Source organism: Chlorocebus sabaeus, chromosome 22 (assembly GCF_047675955.1).
Source record: "Chlorocebus sabaeus isolate Y175 chromosome 22, mChlSab1.0.hap1, whole genome shotgun sequence".
Classification (NCBI taxonomy): Eukaryota; Metazoa; Chordata; class Mammalia; order Primates; family Cercopithecidae; genus Chlorocebus; species Chlorocebus sabaeus.
This window is the reverse complement of record NC_132925.1, coordinates 89,679,305-89,695,926: the sequence shown is the minus strand read 5'-3', so window position 1 is coordinate 89,695,926 and position 16,622 is coordinate 89,679,305. Positions and strand designations below refer to the sequence as shown.

Sequence of the window (16,622 nt, the reverse complement as noted above, 5' to 3'; positions counted from 1 at the left end):
GGCTTGCTGTAGAGTTTTCAAATTAACTGAACCCTTTCCTCGGCTTGATAATAATGGGATTCTTCTTCAACATACAACAAACTTTGTTTTTCTTGGGAGATTTTAACAGTGTTACATTCTGAATTTTTAGATTATGTCCCCATGTCTCAGCTACACGAGACGTTCTGCTTTTCTGTTAGTTACTGGGACCTACCCCGTGGCCCCACTGTTATTGTTACTAGAAAGCCTGGCCTAATGTGAGAAATAATTACAGATAAAACTTTTTTTTTCAGTGCTGCCTTAACAATTTCAGGAAAAGACTAAAATGCTTCCGATGTGGAGCAGACAAGTTTGGTAAGACTGGATTCAGCTGTTTGCAATATGCATTAAAACCTGACTAACTGGGGCAGGAAGCGGTGGCTCAATGTAACCCCACCACTTTGCAAGGCCAAGGTGGGAAGATCACTTGAGATATTAGTTCAATACCAGCCTGGCAAGAGATAGCAAGACCCTGCTTCTACAAAAAAAAAGAAATTTTAAATTATCTGGGGTGTGGTGGCACACACCTGTAGTCCTAGCTACTCAGGAGGCTTAGGTGAGAGGATTGCTTGAGTCCAGAAGTTGAAGGCTGCAGTGAGCTATGGTCATACCAGTGCACTCCAGCCTGGGCAACAAACAAGACGCTGCCTCCCAAAAACCAAAACAAAAATCTGACAGATAGGGTTGTTAACTGTGAGCTTGAGGAAAAGTATAGATTTTAGTGTACTTAAACAACTTGTCTGATTTCTTTAAATCTTTTCCCTTAGGTTAGGTAATGCTGCTCATGATTGTGAGAGCACAAAAAGTTCTTTTGTTTTCTAGAATTAAGTCTGCTCACCTGGTTTGCATTCTGCATCTGCCTTTCTTTAGTGCAGGGTAGTGTCAGTCCCACTGTGGCCCAAAGTTTGCATTCTGTGTTAACCATGTGACAATTAATGAGGTTTTACTATAGGCACAAATGCTTAAAAAAGAAAAAAATGGGCCGGGCACGGTCGGGGGTGGGGGGTGTCTCTGAGAAGGGGACACTCAGCCAAGGATGAATGACAAGAAGTTGATTATAAGAAAAGAGAGGTCGAGGCCGGGCGCGGTGGCTCAAGCCTGTAATCCCAGCACTTTGGGAGGCCGAGACGGGCGGATCATGAGGTCAGGAGATCGAGACCATCCTGGCTAACGCAGTGAAACCCCGTCTCTACTAAAAAATACAAAAAACTAGCCGGGCGAGGTGGCGGGCACCTGTAGTCCCAGCTACTTGGGAGGCTGAGGCAGGAGAATGGCGTAAACCCGGGAGGCAGAACTTGCAGTGAGCTGAGATCTGGCCACTGCACTCTAGCCTGGGCGACAGAGCGAGACTCCGTCTCAAAAAAATGATAATAATAAAAAAATTTTTTAAAAATTAAAAAATGATTGTTTTGTTTGGTTAAAATAAAAACTTGTGGGGTTTTTAATGTATTTCTTTGGTGAAAATACATTAGTTGTTTGTCTTTAATTGGATCACTTTCCCTTCTAGACTCTGAACAGGAAGTGCCTCCTGGAACCACAGAGTCGGTTCAGTCTGTGGATTACTACTGTGATAGTAAGTTCATACATGATCTTTTGGTCTTCATGTTAAAAATTGACCGCAGTTGTCAGGAGATCGAGACCATCCTGGCTAACATGGTGAAACCCTGTCTGTACTAAAAATACAAAAAATTATCCAGGTGTGGTGGCACATACCTGTAATCCCAGCTACTTGGGAGGCTGAGGCAGGACAATGGCGTGAACCCGGGAGGCGGAGCTTGCAGTGAGCCAAGATCGCACCACTGCGTTTCAGCCTGGGCAACAGAGTGAGACTCTGTCTCCAAAAAAAAAAAAATTGACCTCAGTTGGAAATTTCTGTTCTACCCTTTTTTAAGGAGCAGCAGCAGCTTCAGGTTGTCTCTTAAAAGATTGGATTTTTAGAATCTTCTCCATGTCAGGGTAGAAAATACACTAGGAACGTCCCAAATGGATTTATTTGTTTGTACTTGACGCTGTCTTGGAAAACATTGGTGCATTGGTGGTGGGAATGCATGTGTATGTCATTTGTCTCGTTTACCCCTAGCGATCATTCTTCGGAACATAGCTCCGCACACTGTGGTGGATTCCATCATGACAGCACTGTCTCCTTACGCGTCTTTAGCAGTCAATAACATCCGCCTCATAAAAGACAAACAGACCCAGCAAAACAGAGGCTTCGCATTTGTGCAGCTGTCTTCTGCAATGGTGAGGTTCTTATCGATTCTTTCCTTTTTAAAAGAAACAGCTTTAAGAGACAAATGTGGTTCATCCAGTTTTGAAACTATGTCTGAGGCTCCTGAAGCCCAAGATGCAAGGCTCCATAATGACAGTTTTTGCACTGCTAAATTACAGGACTGATGACTTCAGTATAGGCAACTGGCAGAATTTTTTGAGCCACAGTTTAGTCCTTTGTACTTGGTTTTTTGTTGTTGTTCTTTTTTGGGATGGAGTCTCTGTCGCCCAGGCTGGAGTGCAGTGGCACCATCTCGGATCACTGCAACCTCTGCCTCCAGGGTTCAAGCGATTCTCCTGCCTCAGCCTCCTGAGTAGCTGGGATTACAGGTGCCCACCACTATGCCCAGCTAATTTTTGTATTTTTAGTAGAGACGAGTATTTGCCGTGTTGGCCAGGCTGGTCTCGAACTCCTGACTTGAAGTGATCTGCTCACCTCGGCCTCCCAAAGTGCTAGATGTACTTTGTTTTAGATTGGTTTAGCATTTGCTCTTTTGGTAATACTGGAAACCTTCACATCTTAGAGGAAAGAGAGATATTCCTTTCTTGAGGTTTCATATCTGCAAACACAATAAGGAATTAATTACTTTTTTTTTATATAGAAAACTATTTCTTTGAATGGGGTAGATGGTAGGGAGAGATTTTTAATTACATTACAAAATTTTTTCTTCACATTCTCCTTCAGGATGCTTCTCAGCTGCTTCAGATATTACAGAGTCTCCATCCTCCTTTGAAAATTGATGGCAAAACTATTGGGGTTGATTTTGCCAAAAGTGCCAGAAAGTGAGTGGCTTTATTGTCCTTGTTTCAAACTACTGCATCTGCACATCTATACAGTGTGCTAACTGAACGCCAAGCCTGTACCCCAAGTATGTTGAGATACTGTGATCTTCCCTGATTGCCAAGACCAGGAGGGACATGTTTGTCTTCTTTTAGTGATTATTCCCTCCTATCCTCTATAATCAGTTGATGAAGTTGCCTGAAATGGTTTCAGATCAGGAGAAAGGCAAGCATGGCAGATGGGTTGAGAACACATGCTTTGCAAACTGCAGCAGTATAGTGCTAACCCATCCGGAAATAATGCATTCCTTCCAGAACAACATGCTAATAATTTCATGTATATAGTGCTTAACTCTAGCATTGTAAATTTCCCTTTTTTATATAATTGCACATCGAAAAAAATGCTTTATTAGATGGCAGGTTACAAGATAGAACAATGATACTATAGGGCCACTTGCTTACTGAGGAATTTCCCCATGAAGAGCCCTCCCGCTATGAAATGTGGCCTTGCTGGCATTTGAGACCTGACAAAGGGTGGAGTGAATCAGTTTCCTTGGTGGTGTAGGGGCACTAATTGTGGGAATACTGAGATAGAATCACATGATTGGATCTTTGTGGTTTCAGAGACTTGGTCCTCTCAGATGGTAACCGTGTCAGCGCCTTCTCTGTAGCTAGTACAGCTATTGCTGCTGCTCAGTGGTCATCCACCCAGGTAAGATCAAGGATCTTTTTGCTCAAGGTAGTATGGTGGTGGTGGTGCCCAGATTCATAGACATGACCTCTCCTGTAGTGGTACTCGAGATACGAGCTCTCTCTTTTTTTTTTCCCCCGAGACGGAGTGTCACTCTTGTCACCCAGGCTGGAGTGCAATGGTGTGATCTTGGCTCACCCACAAGCTCCACCTTCCGGGTTCAAGCGATTCTTCTGTCTCAGCCTCTTGAGTAGCTGGGATTACAGGCGCCTGCCACCACACCTGGCTAATTTTTGTATTTTAGTAGAGACAGGATTTCACCACGTTGGCCAGGCTGGTCTTGAACTCCTGACCTCAGGTGATCCACCCGCCTAAGCCTCCCAAACTGCTGGGATTATAGTCATGAGCCACGGCGTCCAGCAATACGAGCTTATTTTTAGGGACTTCTGAATTTTTTTCTTTAATGCCCACTAAATTTGTCTTTGTCTCATTTTGATGTTTTGTAGTCTCAAAGTGGTGAAGGAGGCAGTGTTGACTACAGTTATCTGCAGCCAGGTCAAGATGGCTATGCCCAATATGCCCAGGTAGGTAGATTTTAGCAGCATCCACCTTAGAGTCTTTCAGAGTGTGTCTGAGAATAGCAGCTTTAATGGTGGACTTTTCTTCAGTACTCACAGGATTATCAGCAGTTTTATCAACAACAAGCTGGAGGATTGGAATCTGATGCATCATCTGCATCAGGTAATAAACTTCATCTCCCTTTTAACTTTTGTTTAAGCACTTACGGTTGAAGAAATACGATTAAATGTCCTAACTGGACCAAAAGCTACAAGCCCATTTCTCTGTAAGACTGTAGGGGGCATGGCTGGGCACGGTGGCTCACTCCTGTAATCCCAGCACTTTGGAAGGCCAAGGCAGGTGGATCATGAGGTCAGGAGTTCAAGACCAGCCTGGCCAACATGGTGAAACCCCATCTCAACTAAAACTACAAAAATTAGCCAGGTGTGGTGGCAGGCGCCTGTAATCCCAGCTACTCGGGAGACTGAGACGAGAGAATTGCTTGAACCCAAGTGGCAGAGATTGCAGTGAACCGAAATCGCGCCACTGCACTCCAGCCTGGGCGACAGAGTGAGACTCCATCTCAGGGAAAAAAAAAAAAAAGAATGTAGGGGGCATATGCAGGGCTGTCGTCATGTACCCAAGGTTCTGGGGAAGATTACGGTTATATGTGTACACCAAGAGTTAACACAAGGTCTTAAAGACCATGTTGTGATGAGTTTAAATTCTTGCAATTCAACTCTGTATTTCCCTTCTCTGTGTTAGGAGTCATGGGTGCCCACATAAGTTCAGGTGAGCAGAGAGGATGTGGCCCTGGAGTCTGGTGCTCAGACATCAATCAGAAGAGCCACTCTAAGAAACCTTGGCTTGGCCGGGCGTGGTGGCTCAAGCCTGTAATCCCAGCACTTTGGGAGGCCAAGACGGGCGGATCACGAGGTCAGGAGATCGAGACCATCCTGGCTAACATGGTGAAACGCCATCTCTACTAAAAAATACAAAAAACTAACCGGGCGAGGTGTCGGGCGCCTGTAGTCCCAGCTACTCGGGAGGCTGAGGCAGGAGAATGGCGTAAACCCGGGAGGCGGAGCTTGCAGTGAGCTGAGATCTGGCCACTGCACTCCAGCTTGGGTGACAGAGCGAGACTCCGTCTCAAAAAGAAAAAAAAAGAAACCTTGGCTTTAATTTTTGTATCAGGATTTTATTTATTTTATTTTATTTTATTTTATTTTATTTTATTTTATTTTATTTTATTTTTTTGAGACGGAGTCTCGCTCTGTCGCCCAGGCTGGAGTGCAGTGGCCGGATCTCAGCTCACTGCAAGCTCCGCCTCCCGGGTTTACGCCATTCTCCTGCCTCAGCCTCCTGAGTAGCTGGGACTACAGGCGCCCGCCAACTCGCCCGGCTAGTTTTTTGTATTTTTAGTAGAGACAGGGTTTCACCGTATTAGCCAGGATGGTCTCGATCTCCTGACCTCGTGATCCACCTGTCTCGGCCTCTCAAAGTGCTGGGATTACAGGCTTGAGCCACCGCGCCCGGCCTGTATCAGGATTTTAAAAGACTTGTGAGTTAAATCTTTCTCAACCCCAAAGCAGATATAGATCCTTTCTTCTCTTTTTTTTTTTTTTTTTTTTTGAGACGGAGTCTCGCTCTGTCGCCCAGGCTGGAGTGCAGTGGTGCGTTCTCGGCTCACTGCAAGCTCCACCTCCCGGGTTCATGCCATTCTTCTGCCTCAGCCTCCCGAGTAGCAACTACAGGCGCCTGCCACCACGCCTGGCTAATTTTTTGTATTTTTAGTAGAGACGGGGTTTCACCATGTTAGTCAGGATGGTCTCAATCTCCTGACTTCGTGATCCGCTCGCCTCAGCCTCCCAAAGTGCTGGGATTACAGGCGTGAGCCACCACGCCCAGCCTCTTCTCTTTTCTTAGCCATGATACAGAATCCTTAACTTTGTGTATCACATCTAGTAGAATTAAAAGAAAATGAAAATATTATAGATTCCAGGGTACTTAGTGGGAATTAGCTTATGAAAAACTGACATATGCAATGACAGAAGAAAGCTAGATTGGGCATTACAAATAAAGATGTTTGTGTTGGCGTTCAGTGCCTTGGCTTTCCCTAACCCTTGTGTTTATCATCAGGCACAGCAGTGACCACCACCTCAGCGGCTGTAGTGTCCCAGAGTCCTCAGCTGTATAATCAGACCTCCAATCCACCTGGCTCTCCGGTAATCCTGTTGTCCTATATACAGAACTCGTGGCTGATGGGGAAATTTTGTTTTGCTGTACAAGTATTCAAGTATTACCCTTTCCTTGTTATATGAGCCAGGATTGAGTAATACACACTTCAACCTTATTTCTTTCTGTTGTCTTAAAATATTAACCTTATGATATATATGTGCATATATATTTTAAATATAAAATTTCAACTGTGTATTTATACTGTATGCATGCTTCAACTTGACCTTTAGAAAGTTGTCGCCAGGGCCGGGCACAGTGGCTTGCGCCTGTAATCCCAGCACTTTGGGAGGCCGAGGCGGGTGGATCACAAGGTTAGGAGATCGAGACCATCCTGGCTAATGTGGTGAAACCCCGTCTCTGCTAAAAATAAAAAAAACATTAGCCGGGCGTGGTGGCAGGCGCCTGTAGTCCCAGCTACTCGGGAGGCTGAGGCAGGAGAATGGCGTGAACCTGGGAGGCAGAGCTTGCAGTGAGCCAAGATGGTGCCACTGCACTCCAGCCTGGGCGACAGAGCGAGACTCCGTCTCAAAAAAAAAAAGTAAGTTGTCGCTGGGCGCGGTGGCTCACGCCTGTAATCCCAGCACTTTGGGAGGCCAGGGCGGGCGGATCACAGAGTCAGGAGTTCGAGACCAGCCTGGCCAACATGGTGAAACCCCGTCTCTACTAAAAATACAAAAATTAGCTGGGCGTGGTGGCACATGCCTGTAATCCCAGCTACTCGGGAGGCTGAGGCAGGAGAATTGCTTGAACCCCGGAGACGGAGGTTGCAGTGAGCCAAGATTGCACCACTGCAGTCCAGTTTGGGCAACAGAGCAAGACTCCGTCTTGAAAAACAAAGCAGGAAAGTTGTCAACATGTGTTTTGCTGAGGGATTGCCTTAGATTATTGCTACAGTGTGTCTGTCAGGGGAGCCCTTCCTTCTAGATGATTGCAGTGATTTAGCTCTCTTAAAAGGCTTTACAGTTGAAATTATATTGAAGCTGCTGTTCTTTCCAGACTGAGGAAGCACAGCCTAGCACTAGCACAAGTACACAGGCCCCAGCCGCTTCCCCTACTGGTGTAGTTCCTGGTACCAAATATGGTAAGCCAAACCTCATGGGGCTCTTGACAGTTGGAAGGTCCTAGTTGTTGTCTTTGTTTAATGAGAGTTCTCCCTTTGCGGGTGTCAGAGGGACACTTGGGGATGTGAGACAGAGAAGAAACATTAGGACTGCTGCATCTCACTGGCTTAGAATTTGAAATAAAGCCATTTTCTTACCTGGAATGACTGTATGCTGGATTTTGTTTTTGCAGCAGTACCTGACACGTCCACTTACCAGTATGATGAATCTTCAGGATATTACTATGATCCGACAACAGGGCTCTATTATGACCCCAACTCGCAAGTAAATGCGCTGCTTTCCTCTTCAGTTTCACTAGAAGTATTTTAGTTTTGCTTAGTGCATTTATGAGGCGTAAAATGAAATATTTCCTGCAAAAGAATATATGACTCAGATTAGTTTTAACTTCTTCAAAGCCACCAAAATGTAGTTTTTATTTGGAGATTGTAAGTTTTAATTTTAGGGTTAAAAAATGTTTTGAGGTATAATATACACACAGAAAAATACACAAAACAGAAATGTGCAATTCTTTGAATGTTTACATGTATATACATTTGTATATTACATGTGTATATACACCACCCACTTATTCCCAGCCTGCCTAATCCCCATGCCCATTGCTGGTCAGTAACCTCTGTCTTCAATAACCACTATTTTGATTTCTGTTGCCATAGATTATTTTATCAAGTTACAATTTATGGAAAGACCTAGCTAGAAATTTTAAATCGTACTTTTTCTCCCTATGAAATTCACTATTTTAACTTTTTAGAGTGTACAAATCAGTGGCTCTTAGTATATTCACAGTGTTGTGTAACTGTTACCACTGTGTAATCTCAGAACATTTTCATCACTCCAAGAAGAAACCCTGTACCTGTTAAACACTCCCCATTCTGTGCTCCCCTCCTGTAACTACTAATCTACTCTCTGTCTCTATGGATTTCCTTTTTTTTTTTTTTTTTTTTGTGGCACAAACTTGGCTGACTGCAGCCTCTGTCTCCTGGGTTCAAGCAGTGTTCCTGCCTCAATCTCCCAAGTAGCTGGTAGCTGGGATTACAAGCGCCCACCACACCCAGCTAATTTTTGTAGTCGAGACAGGGTTTCACCTTGTTTGCCAGGCTGGTCTCGAGCTCCTGACCTTATGTGATTCACCTACCTCGGCCCTCAGAGTGCCAGGATTACAGGCATGAGCCACTGCACCCAGCCCTCTGTTCTTGATATTTCATGTAAGTGGAGTCAGACAATAGATGACCTTTTGTGTCCTGCATCCTTTGGCTCCCTGTGTATTCTTAAGGGTAGAATTTAGCAGATGTATGGAGTGATGTTTTATTTTTGGTGGCATATATAACTTTTAAAAGGAAAAAACAACTTTAACACCCCATAAATAACTATTTGTGAGCAGGAGCTGTATATATAGAGCAGTAAAATAAGTATTTTTAACGGGAACTTGATATTGATAGGTTGTGGTTTCTGAGAGATTGAAGTGTGAAGCTGTGTGCGACCTACCTAAGCAGGCCAAGCCTCTGCATGCCTCTTCCACTTCTCTTGTTTGTGAAGCCTGGCCATTTATTTCCCTGTCAGTTCTCTTTGGTGGCCTTAGAAGTTGTGTCTGTTAGCCACACCACCTTACCCAGAAGAGACAGACACTGTCTTCTGGGTCCCTGTTGAGTAGATAGAGTGAGCGACTAGAAAATAAAGGAGAGGAAGAGGATATGTGACACCTCTCCTCTGTTGCAATTCCTGTTGAGCTTGGGTCCCTTCACCAACACCTCCTTCCAGCTCTGAGGTAGTGTTTACACCCTGTGTGTGGTTGCCTGGTATCCAAAGAATTCTACGTGGATGGGCCCAATGATGAGCTGTTGTCATGGCAGATGTCTGAACTCCATGACACGCCCACCTGTTCTGGCTGCCTGGTTTACGTAAACAGTCTGTGGAACAGAGTGAGACAAATTGCTCCTTGGGTGCCCTCTAGGTAGGCCCAGGGATTAGATTAATGGGAACTAGACTTTTTTTATTTTTATTTTATTTTTATTTTTTTGAGACAGAGTCCTACTCTGTTGCCCAGGCTGGAGTGCAGTGGTGCGATCTTGGCTCACTGCCACCCCCATCTCCCAGGTTCAAGCTATTCTCTTGCCTCAGCCTCCTGAGTAGCTGGGATTACAGGCGTGCCGTCATGCCCAGCTAATTTTTGTATTTTTAGTAGAGATGAGTTTTCACCGTGTTGGCCAGGCTGGTCTCGAACTCCTGACCTCAGGCGATCCTCCCACCGCCACCTCCCAAAGTGCTAGGATTACAGGCATGAGCCACTGCGCCTGGCTGGGAACTAAACTTTTTAAATAAACCATATTCTATTTTTATTCTAGCAGTGTCACACCTCTTCACTAGGTGGTTCATCATGTTTACCTATACCAAGGTGTGCCAAGGGTCCTTTCTGGGATCTTTTTTTTTTTTTTTTAACGAAATATTCATTTAATCGACTGACATAGTGGAAAGTCTGCATTAATTGTTTTTTCTTTGTTGTTTTCTAGTACTACTATAATTCCTTAACCCAGCAGTACCTTTACTGGGATGGGGAGAAAGAGACCTACGTGCCAGCTGCAGAGTCTAGCTCCCACCAGCAGACGGGCCTGCCTCCTGCAAAAGAGGGGAAAGAGAAGAAGGAGAAACCCAAGAGCAAAACAGCCCAGCAGGTCAGAACATGACCCATATTTCTCTCATTGAGGTACTGGGCTGAACTCTTGGTTTGGAGGTTGTAACATTTATGTCAGTATTATTTGGATTCTTAAAAATTGGGCTCCATGTTTTATTCATACTAAGTTCTTAGAGCATTTTGCAGTTTTTTATTGTTACCATATCTTAACTGTCAGTTAACCTGTGTACTTAGGGAAAAAAGCCCTGGAAATCTCAAAGCTTTTCAAGCAGTATTTATGAAGGACTTTGGTTATATGTGATAGCATCTAATGGAAATATTTGTAGGTGGAAGTAAGAGTAAAAGGGGTTTGTTACAGGGCATATAGTTGAGATAAGATCCTTAATGGCAGGCCGGGCGCGGTGGCTCAAGCCTGTAATCCCAGCACTTTGGGAGGCCGAGACGGGCGGATCACAAGGTCAGGAGATCGAGGCCATCCTGGCTAACATGGTGAAACCCCGTCTCTACTAAAAAATACAAAAAACTAGCCGGGCGAGGTGGTGGGCGCCTGTAGTCCCAGCTACTCCGGAGGCTGAGACAGGAGAATGGCGTGAACCTGGGAGGCGGAGCTTGCAGTGAGTGGAGATCGTGCCACTGCACTCCAGCCTGGGCGACACAGCCAGACTCCATCTCAAAAAAAAAAAAAAAAAAAAAAAAAGATCCTTAATGGCTCATTCTCATGGCACAGGGAACTAAATGTGTTTTCGTTGGTGTTTGTTGTTTGACGTTAGATCGCCAAAGACATGGAACGCTGGGCTAAGAGTTTGAATAAGCAGAAAGAAAACTTTAAAAATAGCTTTCAGCCTGTCAATTCCTTGAGGGAAGAAGAAAGGAGAGAATCTGCTGCAGCAGACGCTGGTTTTGCTCTCTTTGAGAAGAAGGTAATAGCAGGCATGGCCAGTATGTCATGATGGGAACTTACCTAAAACTTGAGGCTCATGGCTTTTCCTCTGTTTCCCAGGGAGCCTTAGCTGAAAGGCAGCAGCTCATCCCAGAATTGGTGCGAAATGGAGATGAGGAGAATCCCCTCAAAGTAAGGGAGTACCACCAGTGTTTTAAAGACCCTATCTGTGGTTTGTGTTTCACTTGAATGCTCAGCTGCATCTTGGCTAATGTGATTCCTACTTAAAACTGAATGTGATCTCTGTTGGTGGGTATTGGATCAGTTTCCACACATAGATTCCATGTTCGGGGCTTTGTTTTCTGTGACAGCAGATGAGATGGAGCGACAAAAGAAGCTTCAATTCCTAAGCTCAGTTAATTAAGTTTCATTGCATCTGTGAGTAGAGAGTTTTAATGGTCTGAAAAGAGAAAATTAAGACAAGAAAAAGCTTGTTTTACTAGATAGATACCGGTCTGGGTGGGCCATTATTCTGATATGTTGTATTTGGGATTTTTATGTGTGGTCAGTGGTTTGAAAATAGTCACTCAGTCTAGGTAACATTGCAAGACTTTGTCTCTACTAAAAATTAGAAACAAATTAGCTGGGTGTGGTGGCATGCATCTGTAATCCTAGCTACTTGGGAGGCTGAGGTAAGATAATTGCTTGAGCCCAGGTGATCAAGGCTGCAGTGAGCCACTGCACTTTTGAGGGATCATACCATTGCACTCCAGCCTGGGCAGTGAGCAAGACCTTGTCTCATTTTTAAAAAGAGGCTGGGCGCGGTGGCTCACACCTGTGATCCCAGCACTTTCGGAGGCCAAGGCAGGCGGATCATTTGAGGTCAGGAGCTTGAAACCAGCCTGACCAACGTGGTGAAACCCCATCTCTACTAAAAATGCAAAAAATTAGCCAGGGGTGGTGGCAGGCGCCTGTAATCCCAGCTACTTGGGAGTGTGAGACACTTGAATCACTTGAACTTGGGAGATGGAGGTTGCAGTGAGCCGAGATGACGCCACTGCACTCCAGCCTGGGCAAAAGAGCGAGACTCCATCTCAAAAGAAAAAGAAGGTAGTCACCCAGGAATCCATTTCTTGGGCTCCAAGAAGGTTGGTACCAAGAGGCTGTCAGGCCTAGCACTTAAGGACCTGACTACTACATGCAGTTGACAAAATGTGATTCACTACTAAAGCGTGACATACAGTAATGAGGATTTGTTAACATTTCGGATGAGGCATTACTTTATCCAGGTACATAGCCATCGCCATCTTCCTATTGTACATGTCCAGTGACCTGCCTTCCTTTTGTCCCCAGAGGGGTCTGGTTGCTGCTTACAGTGGTGACAGTGACAATGAGGAGGAGCTGGTGGAAAGACTTGAGAGTGAGGAAGAGAAGCTAGCTGACTGGAAGAAGATGGCCTGTCTGCTCTGCCGGCGCCAGTTCCCGAACAAAGATGCCCTAGTTAGGCACCAGCAACTCTCAGACCTTCACAAGGTGGCCATGCTTCTCTGAGCTGATCTGAGGGGGGCGAGAGGAGGCAGTGAGACAATTTGAGTGCTGTAACAGTCCTGATGGTTCCAAATATACTTGCTGTCTAATGATGGCCTTACAGAAAGCTGTTCCCGATGACGGTGAAGGGAGTCTGGCAGCTCCACACACATCAGACTATAGTTTTTATGTGATTGTGTATTGTTTGGGCTTTGGCTTTTAAAATACAGTAGATGTTACTAATGTTATGACATTTCAAATTAAGATCGTCTGAGTCCTTACTGTGTCTTTCAAATCTTTTATATAGCAAAACATGGATATCTACCGACGATCCAGGCTGAGCGAGCAGGAGCTGGAAGCCTTGGAGCTAAGGGAGAGAGAGGTGAATGGGAAACTGCCACAAGAAAGAGGATATTGGGATAATCACCTTTAGGTTTTATTTGTAGCCTTTAGTTCCAGATCCCAGGGGGAGGGTAGAAGGATTTGTCACACCCTTGTCATCTGACCATTGTAGCTCATACAGCCTAGACCCAGGCTCTGTGTGCTTTGTGCACCTCACATTGTCCCTTCATCATAAGGGTTCACAAGGCAGAAGCACACTGCTGAGACTGCTCACAAGTCTTGAATGCCAGAGCTTGCTGCTTCAATACACTGGATTTTTTTTATGGAGAGAGTGGTCTAGTTTGGCCTGGCTGGAGAAGCCTTCATGGGCAATGAAGGGGGCTTCAAATTAATCCCAAGAGACAGCAGGACATGAGGTTATTGCAGGTGATATGAAAGGAAGGGTGGGCAGGGCATGGTGAGCAGATCTGGGAACAAAGGCAAGAGTGAAGCCTGTGACATAGTAGTGGGCAAGTAATTAGTGCTGGTGGTTGGGGCAGGTTGGCGGCCATGCGGGCAGGGATTTAAATGCAAATACAGTCCTGTGGGTTAGAAATGAGCAAGTGGGTTAGAAATCTCCCACCCCGAGATAATTCTGACATGTCTGTAGTTAAGGCTTTTGCTTTTCTTCTCCCCCCATCCTTCCCACCCTATTATCTATGATTCCACCTCCCCAGGGACTACTGAACAGGTCTCTGGAAGCCTCCTTGATGTTGGAGATAAGCCTTTCCAAATGTTGGAGGTATACCTGTCCAAATGCTGAGGAGAACGGGCAATTCTGCCTTCCTCTTCGCAGGCTGTACCCACTGCCCAGTAGGCTGGTTGAAGAGCTTGACAGAGGGTGGCTAATTAAATAAAACTGCTTGTTGGAGACATAGTTCTGCCCCTGGTTCCGCACAATTCATATCTACAAATTTAACATTTTAGATATGACTAGGTATGATGAGGGGAACGAGGGAATTTGGTATTTCAGAGCAGTCTAAAAAAAGCATTATCCAGACTTAAAAATACTTGAGGGGATAGTTTTGAATAGGTGCATTAGACAGTTACAGGTTGAGGTCTGTGAACATTTCCAGCAGTGTTTTTTCTCCCATAGATGAAATACCGAGACCGAGCTGCAGAAAGACGGGAGAAGTACGGCATTCCAGAACCTCCAGAGCCCAAGCGCAAGAAGCAGTTTGATGCTGGCACTGTGTATGTGATGTGCACATTTTCCAGTTCGTAAGCTGGGGCCCTGGCTGTTTTAAGTAACTGTGTGTTTGCCACTGGCAGGAATTACGAGCAACCCACCAAAGATGGCATTGACCACAGTAACATTGGCAACAAGATGCTGCAGGCCATGGGCTGGCGGGAAGGCTCTGGCTTGGGACGAAAGTGCCAAGGCATTACAGCTCCCATTGAGGTAAGCAGTAGGGTCAGGCCTTGATGTTTGCCACGCTTACAGGCTGGTTCCAGAGATGAGATCAGAGCACTCATAGAGCCTGGGACCCAGGAGCAGCTTTACCTTAGCATGAAGGGGCAGATTACAGGCATGAGCTCACACCTGTAATCCCAGCACTTTGGGAGAGCAAGGCAGATAGATTGTCTGAGCCCAGGAGTTTGAGACCAGCCTGGGCAACACGGTGAAACCCTGTCTCTACTAAAATACAAAAAATTAGCCGGGCGTGGCATCGTTTACCTGTAATCCTAGCTACTCAGGAGGCTGAGGCAGGAGAATTGCTTGAACCTGGCAGGAGGAGGTTGCAGTGAGGCGAGATCATGCCATTGCACTCCAGCCTGGGCAACAGCGAGACTGTCTCAAAAAAAACAAAATTTAGTAGGGTTTTCACCCATGATAAGAAATCTTTAAATTGATCAGAGCCCACATTGAGGCATCATATCCTGGGGTCAGAGGCCCCTACCCACTGGCTTTCTAGGCAGGAGCTCCACCCGTAATTGCCCCTGCTCTGTCCTGGGAGCACAGCTTAGGTCAGACTCTTGTAGATCATGTTCATCCTGTTTATGTGAGTTCTGCTGACATCGAGCTGTCCTGTGTAATCTGTGCCTGTAATTACCAGGCCTTTCCCATGCTTCAGAGGAGTACTTTGGGGCCCTTTCCTAGGCATGGATGCTTGCTGAGCAAGCATTGAGGGGTGGGTGATTTGCTTCATCTGCCTGTGTTCCATATCCCATTTTATTCCTCCAGTCCTTACACTTGCTCCTGGTCTCTTCTGGAGAAATCCTTGTTTTCGTATAGTTTCCTCTCTTCTGTATCCTGGTGGGTGGTCCTGCTGGGTAAGGAGTGGGCATGGTGAGAGGTGGAGCAGCCCATACCTCACCTGCCAGCTGACAGTCTCTGTGCTTCCCTAGGCTCAAGTTCGGCTAAAGGGAGCTGGCCTAGGAGCCAAAGGCAGCGCATATGGTTTGTCGGGTGCTGATTCCTACAAAGATGCTGTCCGGAAAGCCATGTTTGCACGGTTCACTGAGATGGAGTGAGAGAGAGAGAGAGAGAGAGAGATGACAAGGAGCACAAGAAGTGGTCCATCTTCTCCTGGATTCGCTCTTACCGCCTGTCTCTTTAAGGGCATGCCTTGTGCTATTAATAGATCTTAGGGTGAACCACTTCATTCTGCAGGGTTCTCCCTCCCACCTTAAAAAAGTTCCCCTTATGTGGGTTGTCTGGTGAATGGCCTTCCTTCCTGCCAGAGGGCTTGTGAACAGACCGGAGAGGACAGTGGGTTTTTTATACTTCAGTGTACATAGTGTAATGTAGCGTGTTTACATGTGTAGCCTATGTTGTGGTCCATCATCCCCTCACATTCCTAGGGGTTTGAGATGCTGTAGGTGGTATGTGACACCAAAGCCACCTCTGTCATTTGTAGTGATGTCTTTTCTTGGCAAAAGCCTTGTGTATATTTGTATATTACACATTTGTACAGAATTTTGGAAGATTTTCAGTCTAGTTGCCAAATCTGGCTCCTTTACAAAAGAAATACCTTGAGAAATGGGTGTCCTGTGTCTCTTTATTCTTGGGTGGGTAGGTGGGTCAAGCATGTCTGAGCCAGTCAAGCCTGGTGATGAAATCAGTTTATTTCTTGCCCCCATTCAGGTTCAGATTTATTTATTTATTTTTTATTTATTATTTTTTTTAAGGCAGGGTTGGCCAGGCGTGGTGGCTCACGCCTATAATCCCATCACTTTGGGAGGCCGAGGCAGGTGGATTGCCTGAAGTCCAGGAGTTTGAGATCAGTCTGGCCAACGTGGTGAAACCCCATCTCTACCAAAAATACAAAAAAATTAGATGTATTGGCGTGCGCCTATAATCCCAGCTACTAGGGAGACTGCAGCCTCGACCTTCCAGGCTCATGCGATCCTCCCACTTTAGTGTTCCAAGTAGCTGGGACTACAAGCACACACCACCGTGCAGGCTAATTTTTTAATTTTTTGCAGAGATGGGGCCTCACTCTGTTGCCCAGGCTGGTCTTGACATGTTCAGATTTTTAAGTTCAAGAGTTTAACATGTTTTAGCCAGGCAGTGGATCACGCCTGTAATCC

General features: G+C 45.6%; 1 protein-coding gene across 2 annotated transcripts in view; it reads left to right on the top strand.

Annotated features, from left to right (window-relative positions):
• The window catches only part of RBM5 (RNA binding motif protein 5), a 31,969-nt gene extending 15,893 nt beyond the window's left edge, over positions 1–16,076 (top strand). The window contains exons 8-25 of one of the 2 annotated variants that reach the window (XM_007984286.3): positions 273–333; positions 1,526–1,591; positions 2,099–2,259; positions 2,972–3,069; positions 3,691–3,778; positions 4,264–4,341; positions 4,426–4,498; positions 6,455–6,540; positions 7,550–7,634; positions 7,847–7,938; positions 10,179–10,340; positions 11,071–11,220; positions 11,301–11,372; positions 12,534–12,713; positions 13,015–13,089; positions 14,185–14,282; positions 14,361–14,490; positions 15,438–16,076. In XM_007984286.3, coding sequence (XP_007982477.1) covers positions 273–333; positions 1,526–1,591; positions 2,099–2,259; positions 2,972–3,069; positions 3,691–3,778; positions 4,264–4,341; positions 4,426–4,498; positions 6,455–6,540; positions 7,550–7,634; positions 7,847–7,938; positions 10,179–10,340; positions 11,071–11,220; positions 11,301–11,372; positions 12,534–12,713; positions 13,015–13,089; positions 14,185–14,282; positions 14,361–14,490; positions 15,438–15,563 — 1,881 coding nt within the window. In that variant the 3' untranslated portion in view covers positions 15,564–16,076. The remainder of the gene's footprint in view (positions 1–272; positions 334–1,525; positions 1,592–2,098; positions 2,260–2,971; positions 3,070–3,690; positions 3,779–4,263; positions 4,342–4,425; positions 4,499–6,454; positions 6,541–7,549; positions 7,635–7,846; positions 7,939–10,178; positions 10,341–11,070; positions 11,221–11,300; positions 11,373–12,533; positions 12,714–13,014; positions 13,090–14,184; positions 14,283–14,360; positions 14,491–15,437) is intronic. The other variant, XM_007984287.3, reaches the window with a different exon arrangement.
• The last annotated feature ends 546 nt before the right edge of the window (positions 16,077–16,622 follow it).